This window comes from Cnephaeus nilssonii (genome assembly GCF_951640355.1).
Source record: "Cnephaeus nilssonii genome assembly, chromosome: 11".
NCBI classification, from domain to species: domain Eukaryota; kingdom Metazoa; phylum Chordata; class Mammalia; order Chiroptera; family Vespertilionidae; genus Cnephaeus; species Cnephaeus nilssonii.
The window spans coordinates 30,209,196-30,222,177 of NC_137082.1; the positions used below are offsets into that span (position 1 = coordinate 30,209,196).

General features: G+C 40.5%; 1 protein-coding gene across 3 annotated transcripts in view; it reads right to left on the reverse strand.

The window, feature by feature from the left end:
- The window catches only part of ATRN (attractin), a 174,863-nt gene that overhangs the window by 131,910 nt on the left and 29,971 nt on the right, over positions 1-12,982 (reverse strand). For all 3 annotated transcript variants that reach the window (XM_079784526.1, XM_079784525.1, XM_079784524.1), the window contains exon 2: positions 3,928-4,011. In XM_079784526.1, coding sequence (XP_079640652.1) covers positions 3,928-4,011 — 84 coding nt within the window. The remainder of the gene's footprint in view (positions 1-3,927; positions 4,012-12,982) is intronic.

The window sequence follows — 12,982 nt, forward strand, 5'->3', positions numbered from 1 at the left end:
CTACATCATTTCATAATCACACCTGCCAATTCTCTAAATTCACCTGCCCCTCTAACTTTTCATGGAACTACTTGGCAAAAGCCGTGGTCTAGAGGCAAACAGTTACCTGCTTTGACTTTGAACCCAAACAAAACTAATCCGTGCCAGAGAAAGTCACACCTTCGAGTAGGCTGGCTCCAGTATTGGTCATTGCTCACCAACTTCAAATGGTACTTCAATTCTGCCAGCAGTCCTATTACTAACTCTCTCTCTCTCTCCTTCTCCACAACTGGTATTCTCAATTACTATTTCAAGCCATTCAGTCCCACCCACTTCTCTGCTTCTGTTCAGCAAGACAAAAATCTCTCAAATTCCCATTTTTCAAAACAGATACACCTACCTACTTCTCCTTCCATTTCTCAAATATTTAGCATCTCCCTTATCTGAAACCTCTACATACACATTTAAATCTCCTTCAGTATCACATATTTTACAAAACAACAAAACATAAAAAGCTTCAAATCCTAACTCTTCTTCGAGTTATTACCCCACCCATCCCTTTCTCCTCTTAATAGAGTAAAACTCTACAGAAGACTGTTTTCTCCATTTCTTCATATCCCACTTAGCCCTTCACTCTCTAACCTGGCTTCAGCTCAAACAGCTCTTGGTATTAGCAACACCATCTAGTTCCTGCGGATGCCTAATTATATGTCTCCAGTCTAGACTTTCCTCTACCTCACACTTATCTATCTAAATAACATCTCTAACAACTAAGTAAATACACAAATAAGTTAACTCAGATAGTGATAAGTACTGTGAAGAAATTAAAGGAATTATGTTATGGTAGTACACCAGGTGGTGGGGAAATACCCCAGAAAGCTTTGAAGGAGATTAGAATGACAAGAGATAAGCCATATGAAAAGCTTAGGAACAAATGTTTCAGGCAGAGGAAACAGCATGGTCTTAAAGACTCAGGAAGAAATAAGTTGATGTGTAAGGACAATATGAAGAAAATCAGCATATCTGAAACAGCAAATCGAGGGAACCTCATGAGATAAGAAGTAAGAGGTAAGCAAGGGGCAAAAGCAAAAATCAAAAGGCCAATTTCAAGGCTATTACAGGGGCCAAGGAAGTTGAGGGTGGTGGTTTTTAAAATAATTTCAGAGATTAATATGAAAAGGAGAATGTAGAAGGATTTGGGCAATATTCTAGAAGGAAAATGGACAGAACTTACTGATAGGCTGAATATGGGGATAAGAGGAAGGAGAATTATTTTTTGCTTAGGCTGAGTAGGAACAACCACTGAGATCCCATGCTGAGCAATGGTGGAGAAGGACACCAGATGGGAGTGGACTGACAGAAAGGGCAAGGGCAGACCATAGAGCACAAGTTCTCAAAAGTGTGGTCCACAGAACACCAGGGGCCCTGAGACCCTTTTAGGGGCCCAAGAGGTCAAGACTATGTACATAATAATTAACATTAAGCTATCATGTACCTTATCATCATGTTAGCATTTACTAATGGTACAAGAGCAAATTGTGGGTAAAACTGCTGACACCTTGGAACCTAGCAAGACAGTTGCACCAAACTGTACTAGCAATCACTGTTATGCTTCACCATCACTCCCTCACAGAAAGAAAAGAAATGACAGCTTCATTTAAGCATAGCTTTATTACAAGGTAAAAACTATTAATTTTATTAATGGTACTCATTCTTTTTAATACTATGCATGACAAGGTGGGAAGTATGCATAAAGCACTTCTGCTACCTAACAAAGTACAATGGTTTCAAGGAAACTCACTTTTGAAATTGAGTTGTGAGCTGAACTAGTTGCCTTTCTTTTAGAACACCATTTACCATTTTTACTTGAAAGAACAAACTATGGTTTTTCAGACTTGGACATATGGCAGATATTTTCTTGAAAATGAACAAAGTAAAACTGTCACTTCAAAGAAAACAATTGGCAGTATTTGGTGCCAAAGATAAAAAACAAGCTTTCAAGCAATAATTAGAGCTTTGGAAGATTGATATCTGCCACCTAGACACAACTTCCCAATATTTAAAACGTTCTGATGAGATTGATGGTGATATAACTAATGTGATTTTTTAAATTGATTTGAGAGAGAGAGAGAAACATCGATTTTTATTGTTCTACCCATTTATGCATTCACTGGTTGATTCTTCTATGTGCCCTAACCAGGAATCTAATCTGCAACCTTGGGTATCAGGACAATGCTCTAACCACCTGACTACCTGGCCATAGCCCAATGTGATTTTTTTAAAATATCATATAATGAAATATATCAACATTTGGGATATCTGCATAATTCAGTGAGCCAATATTTTCCAAATGACCACATATCATGTTATAAAACCATGCACAGGTTAAAGATCCATTCAAGTACAAGAAAACTAATTACTTTTAATTTAACAAATTCCTAAAGTTCATTCACATTGTTTCATAGTCCACATTGCAATTTACTTTTAAGAAACTACCACTTGTCAAAGACTACCATCCACAATTCTTTAAAAGCACTATAAAAACCCCTTCCCTTTTCCCACTTCATATTCAAATGAAGTCTAATTTTCTTCACATACTTCACCATCGTAACATTGAAACAAAGTGAATGCAGGCCCGGCGGGCATGACTCAGTGGATGAGCATCTACCTAAGAACCAGGAGGTCATGGTTCGATTCCTGATCAGTGCATATGCTCAGGTTGCAGACTCTATCCCGAGCAGGGGACGTGCAGGAAGCAGCCAATCAATGATTCTCTCTCTCTCTCTCTCTCTCTCTCTCTCTCTCTCTCTCTCTCTCTCTCTCTCTTTCTCTCTCTTTCTCTCTCTCTCTCTCTCTCTCTCTCTCTCTCTCACACACCATTGATGTTTCTATCTCTCTCTCCCTCTCCCTTCCTCTCTGAAATCAATAAAAATGTATTTTTTTAAAAAGTGAATGCAGAAAAAATGATAATCTAGCTGTCTTCTATTAATCCAGAGAAGAGATTTATAAAAATGTAAAGCAATGCCATTCTTTTATTAACTTTTTAAATACAGGGCTTCTTTTTTCATAAAAATATGTCATTTGTGCTAACGCATAGTGGGTTTATTAGTTGTTTTTAAACTGAATTAAATAGTATTTCTTAGTTTTAATTTTTAATATGGTAAAAACCGATATAACCCACAAAAACAAAAGTTATTTAGAATTCTATAAATTTAAGAGTGTAATGAGGTCCTGAAACCAAAAAGTTTGAGAAACACTGCTTTAAGTAAGGTTTGCTAAAGGTAAGAAAAAGAAGGTAACAGCTGGAGAGGCATGGGAGCGGAGAGAAGGAGTTGTTTGGACAATAACAGTTATTCTAACTTTCATCCCCACAATAAAAATAGGTATTTAGAAAAATGACACAATATTATGATTTTCTACTGCTTTAAGCACATCACTTAAAATACTCCTGTTTTTTTAACTAGTACAATTGAAAATATACAAAATTCTGGTGTGTACAATTCCTCTACAGCATTAAATCAACACAAAAGCCCTAGCCAGTTTGGCTCAGTGGATAGAGCATCGGCCTGCGAACTGAAGGGTCCCAGGTTCGATTCCGGTCAAGGGCACATGCCCAGGTTGTGGGCTCAATTCCCAGTGGGGGAGTTGCAGGAGGCAGCTGATCAATGATTCCCTCTCATCATGGATGTTTCTATCTCCCTCTCCCTCTTCCTTCCTCTCTGAAATCAATAAAAATAAAAAAAAATAAAAATAAATCAACACAAAGAGTTTTTTTAAGTAAAAATAAAGATTAAGAAAAATAAAATAAAATTTACTTATAAAATAAGAAATTATTGAATAAAAATATTTAAGTACTTTATGCTACAGTTTGTTAATTTTACTTGTAGGAAAAGTAATGCTACACTGAGCTCTATCCTAAAAAAAAATCAATTAGCCATTATTACTTACTGTCCTTCAATGAGCCATGTGCACTTCGTTTTATATTTATAATTTCCAGGTCCATCTGTTACAAACCCAGAAGATCCAGTTAATCTGTAATTTAAAGAAAAAAACTTAAGTTCATCAAGATTTTATATATTAATAATATATTTTCTAATTCTCAATACAATCCAAATTAAGCAAAGTGAGATGCATACTATATAACAAGAAGAAAATAAATGCATAGTTATATTCAGATTACACAAATATAGATAAAACTAATATATACACTTAAGAAGTTACAAATATACTAAAATCAACACAAATAAACAAAAAACATTATCTAAATCGTTCCAGATAAGATAAGGAAAATCATACATTATACCATAAAAATGGCCACAAAAACTTATTTATAAATATGAGTTGGTATTTTAAAAAATAACATCACAAAGCCCTGGCTGGTGTGCTCAATGGTTAGAGTGTTGGCCAGTGCACAAAGGTTCGATTCCTAGCCCTGGTAGGGGTACGTGAGGGAGGCAACCAATCAATGTATCTCTCGCAAATCAGTGTTCCTCTCTCTCTGTTTCTCTCTCTCATTCCTCCCTCCACTTTTTGTAGAAAAAAAAAAATCAATGGGAAAAATATCCTCAGGTAAGGATTGACCAAAAAAAATTTCACATTAACAGTTATACGTATTTAATACAATAACACTATAGACAGCATAACTGTGATGGGCAAACACATCAAGCCACAACTCACAACAGATCCACCATAGCCATTTAAGCTGCTGCTTCTGAAGTGGCAATCTATAACCAACCCTCTTTGAACAGTGTACATCAGCACCTGTCTTCCCACACTCGTGCCAAGCCGGAAGTTTGGCAATATTTTGAGATCTTGCCAATATGATAGGCATATCCTACTATTTAATTAATGTTTTGACTGGTACTAGCCCTTGTTTGAATCTTCTCATCACTTGTTCATTTGCATTTCTCCCTTTGTGAATTTAGATTCCATATTCTTTGCCTACTTTGCGACCAAGAGGTCTTTTCAAATTAATATTTAGGAGCTCTTTTTATACTAAGGAGCTCCCATTTGTAAGTTATATATACTATAAATATGTTTTCTCACTCTCCTTTTTTCCTTATACTTTATTTCTAGTATATTGTGTTATATAGAAACTAGAGGCCTGATGCACGAAATTCGTGCACAGGGGGTGTGTGACCTTCAGCCCAGCCTGCACCCTCTCCAATCTGGGACCCCTCGAGGGATGTCCGACTGCCCGTTTAGGCACAATCCTGGTAGGATCAGGCCTAAATGGGCAGTCGGACATCCCTCTCACAATCCAGGACTGCTAGCTCCCAACTGCTTGCCTGCCTGCCTTCCTGATTGCCCCAACCGCTTCTGCCTTCCAGCCTGATCACCCCCTAACCACTCCCCTGCCAGCCTGATTGATGCCTAACTGCTCCCCTGCCAGCCTGATTGCCCCTAACTGCCCTCCCCTGCAGGCCTGGTCACCCCCCAACTGCCCTCCCCTGCAGGCCTGGTCCCCCACAACTGCCCTCCCCTGCAGGCCTGGTCCCCCACAACTGCCCTCCCCTGCTGGCCTGATTGCCCACAACTGCCCTCCCTTGCAGGCCTGGTCCCTCCCAACTGCCCTCCCCTGCTGGCCATATTGTGGCGGCCATCTTGTGTCCACATGGGGGCAGCCATCTTTGACCACATAGGGGCAGCATCCTGTGTGTTGGAGTGATGGTCAATTTGCATATTGCTCTTTTATTAGATAGGCTTTTTATTATTTAAGAAGGATGCTATTTCCTTTCTCACTGCTGTTTCCAGGTCATTTTTCCTCCAACTTCCACCAACAATGTCAGTCTCTCTGAAACAGACACTCTTTTGGATCAGTCTCCCTTACTTTTTTAGATATCTACTGAGATCCCAATTACATCTCACCCACTGAAGACATTAGTATCTAGTTCACTGCCTTTCACTCAACTACTTCAACATCTGAGATGTTCCATCCCAAACCCAGATTTTCCATTTCATAATTTCAACATTAAAATCTTTCTCCATCCCACTTTAGTTACTCAGTATTCTAGGTCTTGTCATTACCAGTAACAGCACAACCACCAAAATGTTCATTTTACGTGTCCTGTACTCCTATACTATTACCATCTCTTCTCTCTCCAATTCATTTAGCTTTCTTCTCCCTTCCCAATGAGTCATCAGCCCCATTGGGACCTCCAACCCACTAGACCAACTCTCCTCCATGTTCATCCCCACTACCCACACATTTCACTTTCCCACTTCCCCAGTTAAGATCCCATAACCTATCACAATTATAATGCCCTGAAAATCTCTACTTCTTTGCCCTTCTCTACCTCTGCTATAAATTGACACAAATGTCTCCATGTTTTACTCCCCAATGTCTATTCACCCCCAAAATGTTAGTCTGAGCCAATCATGGTTTCTTGTGCCCTCTGCCAATAACTGATTGCCAAAGGGAAGCAATCCAGAGCATATAAGGCATTTCCATGATCATCAAGAACCTAATAGTCTTCTATCTTGTTTTGTCATCTTCAATATGTGGCTTCCACCACATAATCCAAGATGCTGCTCAAACTCCAGCTATTATTCCCACAGTCTACCCAGCAAGAAGGAGGAAAAGAAAACAAGGCACATATCGCCTCCAAGTCAAACATGACAATGCAATCAGCCAAGAGTTAGACAAATCTAAATGTAGAGGCTGAGGTATGTAGCCATGACCCCAGATAACCATGCATCCAATGAAAATCAGGACTTTCTTTACTAGAGAAGTGGAGAAAGACTAGGAACAATCATTCTTAGTCTTTATCACAACATGGAACCTAATATTTAAATGTGAGGGGATGTCTGATGAAGGACTTCTGGAAAATATTTTCTGATTCTTAAAGACAGTGTGGTAGACAGAGAGATGTGCCACCTAGATCTCCCCTTCAAGGAAGAACTTGCTGCCAGCTGCAGCAGGGAGTCTGGTCATCAGACAGCCTCCAGCTGCCAGTCCTTCAGGAGCTGTCTTCCCAGGGCAGCCCACACCAGAGCAGGTATAAAGGCTGAACATTTCAATCCAACATGGAACTCTGACAAGCAATCCTTGCCCCTTGGGCAGGCTTGCATTAAAGCTCTTCTTTTGCCCAGTTCTGCTCTCAGCCCCTTCCTCTCACAGTTGTTATAAACAACTTGTACTCCAAACTCCATCTCAGCAAACGTTTCCAAGAAACCCTACAACAGACATCCAGAGAAACCATACTTCTCCCTCTGGACTCTGCTACAGTGGATTTTACAGTTAGAAGTACCGCAGCCTGAACACAAAGCCAACACCAAGGATGACAAATCAAAGAAAGGCAAAGGTCCCTGAAGAGCAATACCAACCAACCACAGAGTCCACCCCAGTTTTATTGGTAATTAAATTTCCCACGGGTTACTGTTTTAGAGAGCGATCTCAAGAGGGAGAGAGAGCACACCCATGCATGCACTACCTTAATTCTTTGTTTTAGGCTCTCCTACCTCCAAAAGTTTATGGCTTTCTATTATACTTGTTTTGCTCTTAAGAGTTTCTATTGCCTTCACATGGACATGCTCAGGTGTTTGTAAATCAGCATCACCTTTAGAAAAGAAATAGGCCATTTTTATTTTAAATATTTATTTAGTATCTTTAAACATGCATATTTACATAATTTTACAGATAATCCTAATCCTATCTAATAAAAGAGTAATATGCAAATTAACCGTCACTCCGCTACACCGCCAGCCATGCCCACCAGCCAATCAGGAGCTATTATGCAAATTAACTCAACCAAGATGGCTGCAGCCATGGAGAGAGCAGGAGGGAGGCTTGGGTTTCCCCGGCGATAGAGGAAGCCAAGCTTTCCGCACACCCTGGCCAGCCCAGGCCTCCGCTTAAGGCTACAAAGTTTCAATTATAGAAGATAAATCCTAACAAAAATGGCAGCAGCCACGGAGCTGGAGAGAGCAGGCTAGGGTTGCCCCTGGCGATGGAGGAAGCCAAGCTTTCCACCGGCCCTGGCTGGCCTAGGCCTCCACTCCAGGCTACAAAGTTTCAATTATAGAAGGTGAATAAACCCCAACAGAAATGGCTGCCACTACAGAGTGAGCAGAAGGCTTGGCTCCGCTCCAGGCTACAAAGTTTCAATTGTAGAAGATAAATATATCCCAGATACCAGGGCCTCCACTTGGGTCGCCGGGAGGCATGGCCGGCCTGCAAACCACCACAGGCCCCTCGCCCAGGCCACCACACGCCCCAAGGGAACCCCCACCCTGATCCGGGACACCCTTCAGGGCAAACCAGCTGGCCCCCACCCATGCACCAGGCCTCTATCCTATCTAATTAAAGAGTAATATGCAGATTGACCATCACTCCAACACACAAGATCAAGATAGCTGCCCTCATGTGGTCAAAGATCCTGCCCCCATGTGGACACAAGATGGCCGCCACAAGATGGCCAGCAGGGGAGGGCAATTGGGAGGGACCAGGCCTGCAAGGGAGGGCAGTTGGGGGTGATCAAGCCTGCAGGGGAGGGCAAGTTAGGGGTGACCAGGCCGGCAGAGGAGGGAAGTTGGGGGCAAACAGGCTGGCAGGGGAGCAGTTAGACATCAATCAGGCTGGCAGGGGAGTGGTTAGGGGGTGATCAGGCTGGCAGGCAGAAGTGGTTAGGGGCAATCAGGAAGGCAGGCAGGTGAGCAGTTGGGAGCCAGCAGTCCTGGATTGTGAGAGGGATGTCCGACTGCCTTAAATGGCCCAGACTGGAGAGGGTGCAGGCTGGGCTGAGGGACACACACCTCCGCCTGTGCACGAATTTTGTGCACCGGGCCTCTAGTATATAAACAAACAGAGGCCATCACGACCAAAACAACGAGACGGACAACAGAACACAGGCTGAGTGGGGCGACAAAGCTGGCAGGGGAGTTAGTGAGGGACGACCTAACGACTGAATGACAGGGTACGTGGGGCGACCAGGCCAGCAGGGCGGTTAGTGAGAAATGACCAAATGACTGAACAGCAGGCTGCGTGGGGTGACCAGGCCAGCAGGGGGGTTAGTGAGGGATGACCAAACGAATGAACAGCAGGCTACGTGGGGCAACCAGGCCAGCAGGGGGGTTAGTGAGGGACGACCAAACAACTGAACAGCAGGCTGTGTGGAGCGACCAGGCCAGCAGGGAGGTTAGTGAGAGATGACCAAGTGACTGAACAAGCAGGCTGTGTGGGGCGACCAGGCCGGCGGAGGGGGGGGGAGGCAGTTAGGGGCGATCAGGCCAGCAGGCAGAGGCGGTTAGGGGTGATCAGGCTGGCGGGGGGAGGGGCAGTTAGGGGCAATCAAGCAGGCAGGCAGGTGAGCAGTTAGAAGCCAGTGGTCCCGGATTATGATAGGGATGTCCGACTGCTGGTTTAGGCCCGATCCTGAGGATAGGGCCTAAACCGGCAGTCAGACATCCCCTGAGGGGTCCTGGATTGGAGAGGGTAAAGGCTGGGCTGAGGGGACCCCCCCACACACATGTACGAATTTCATGCACCGGGCCTCTAGTGAATAGATATAATCACAGGCTTTTTTGGGCAACTAAAAAACAATTCTTCCCTGGTTCTCCCACCTACCCCACACCAAGATAAACATTTAACTACTAGCAAGCATTCTTGACTATTTTTCTTCATGCTCATGAGCCCATGATGTATGCTTGGTTCTCTTACATAATTTTTTATTACAGAAATTAATTATTACACAAACTTTTGTGCATCTTTGTTCTCTCACTCAACAAAACTTTGTGGGACTCTCTCCAACTATTAGGTCTAATTCATTCCTTTTCATGTAGCATAATATTCCAAGCTATAGAGATATAATTTTTTTCTGCCCTTCTCCTACTAACATTCATTCTGTTTTCAATTGCTTGGCATTATATACATTGCTGCAATAAATAACCCTATACATATGACCTAACTTGTGCTTTTATTTCTAAGAATAGAATCTTAGGAGGTTTACTGGGCCAAAAGGAATATGAATTTTAATTGTTAACCAGGCTGCCAAATTATTTTCCCAAAGGCTGTAACAATTCATATTTTCACCTGCAATATGTAAAAATATTCTATTCTCCACATTTCCTCTGTATTAGGTATTGTTTCTTTTAAATTTTACCAGTTTTTAATTTGAAATTCCCTGTGTTCTAGTGAATGACCAACAAGTGGTTATTGAAAATTTAGAAAGAATTGAAAGGGGAAGACCAGGAATAGCAACCTAAAATTTCAGGTCAAGTTTTATAGTAAAATTAGAGTACCAGGACACTGGTACTACCTGTACCCACTTCAGCAGTAGTCACACAAAGGAATCAAATTGAAACATAAAGACATTTTGACAATATAAAAACAGAAATATAAGGAATTAATGCCTTGCTACTACCAATTTACCAATTTGAATATATGCTGAGGGTAATTCTACAGTGAAAATGAATACAGAGAAAATAGGGAAATCCTCCATAAGAGGCAGATTTCAAAGGAGTCATCTTATTAACTATTTCTTTCTAATTTATTTGTATTATTTCCAGACAATATGGTCTGTAAAATCTCAACTTTTCTCATCTGTTCAGACTTTCTATATGACCTTGGACATTGATAAACTTTGACCAAAGTTCCTTGGATATTAAACAAACAAACAAAAAACAGCCCTAACCAGTTTGGCTCAGTGGATAGAGCATCGGCCTGCCGACTGAAGGGTCCCAGGTTCGATTCCAGTCAAGGGCATGTACCTTGGTTGTGGGCACATCCCCAGTAGGGGGTGTGCAGGAGGCGGCTGATCGATGTTTCTCTCTCATTGATGTTTCTAACTCTATCCCTCTCCCTTCCTCTCTGTAAAAAATCAATAAAATATTTTTTAAAAATAGCCTATTGTAGGAATGTGAAATACTATTTATATACGCACATATAATTAAGTTTATTGAATGCACTATTCAATTCCTTTATATTCTTACTTAATTTTATCTACATTTAAATCTAACTCTGAGACATGTATGTTGAAATCCCATACCACAACTGCTTAACTGATGACATTTCACAGATTAATTTTGCTTTATATATTTAGCTATTAAGCCAAACCAGCTTATGACAGTAAGATCTTCATAAATTATGCCTTTTAGAAAAATGTTTTTATTGATTTCAGAGAGAGGAAGGGAGAGGGAGAAGGAGAGGAAGATAGAAACATCAATGATGACAGAGAATCATTAATTGACACACACCCCATCCCTCCACTGGGGATCCAGCCAGCAACTCAGACATGTGCCCTGACCAGGAATCGAACTGTGACCTCCTGGTTCATGGGTCAACGCTCAATGACTGAGCCACACCGGCTGGGCAAATTATGCCTTTTATGATAACAATCAATTAACCTAGTTTGATGCTCAAATTGCAACTTGTCTATTATAATTATTAGAATAAACATATCTTCCTGTGATTTTTCCTATGTCTGCAGGATCTATACTGATGCCCCCCCCCCCCCCCCCGCTTTGTCATTGATACCGGTAATTTTTTCTCTTTATCAATCTCTCCATCAGCTTATCAATATTATTCTTTTCTAACTATTATCTTTATCAATCGTCTATAACAGCTCACTGCTAAACAAATGCTGAACACTGTTTTCACTTTTCACCTTTTTTCATAAAAGCAAAAATCCTCTTTGGATTTCTTTTGGTTAGCAAAAACAGGTACAACTGTAAGTCTTTTGTAAAATGAAATGGCAAACCATGAACTTTTGAAAAGTGGGGCATACCTGTATCATTGTTAAATTTACTGGAGAAAATTGTCCCTAAGATTTAAGTCTCTTAAAACTATCACTATTCTTAGAAAACGCATGCTAAAGTATTTTGAAGGGTCAAGGGTCATAATATACTGTATATATAGCTTACTCTCAAATGGTTCAAGTAAAAAAAACTATAGGGGAGGAGGCAAGGAGAGCATGCAAATGACATTTTCATCTCTTCCTCTCTGTGCTCTGTCCAACATATCTTACAATTCACTGATATTTCTCTTCATCTGTGTCTAAAGTTCTCAAAATCAGTTACTGTTTTTTCAATTCCCATTAATTCTTTTTTAAATTTTCTAATTCTCTGCTGAAATTCACCTTGTAATTTGAATTCTTAAAGATAGTACTCATTTATTTCAGTCTGTTTCTAATCATTCTAATTGCTGACTCTCCTGTGTGCATGTGTCTTCACTAATGTCCTTTTTCTGTTCCAAGATCCAATCCAGAATTACACTGCATTGATTTGTCATATCTTCTTAATCTCCCTGGCCCTTTTTAATAACTTAAATTTTAGTTGAGATAACAGATTCACATGTAGTTATATGAAAGTATACAGAGTGATTCCTTGTACACATTGACTAGTTTCCCCAAATGGTAACATTTTTCAAAATTACAATATATCACAACCAGAATACTGACACTGATAAATCAATCTTACTGAGATTTCACAATTTTATTTATACTCGTGTGTGTGTGTGTGTGTGTGTGTGTGTGTGTGTATGTAAGTTTATACAATTTGGTTCATGTATCCACCACAATCAATATACTGAACAGTTTCAACACTACAAGGATTTCTTATATTACCCCTTTATAACCACTCAGACCTCTCTACCACATTTCCCCCAAGCACTCCCCATCCATAACCCCTGGCAATATTTAATCTGTCAATTTTATCTTTAGCAATGTCCCTCTTTGTGACTGGTTATTTTCTCTGCTCTAAAGTCCAATTTATCATATACTAATATAGCCAATTCCTACCTTTTTTTAAAAAAATGTTTGCATGGTATAGTTTTTCCATTCTTTTACTTTCTACCTACCTACATTGTGGAATCTGAAGTGACTTTCCTATAAGCTGCATATAGTTGGGTCACATTTTTTTTATCCACTCTACATTTAGATTAAAGTAATTATTGTTACATTTATGGTAATTATTGATATGTTAAGGCTTAAGTCTGCTGTTCTATTACTTCTTTTATGTTTCTATGGTTCTCATTCTTCTGTTTCTCTCTTTTTGCCTTCCTATGGGG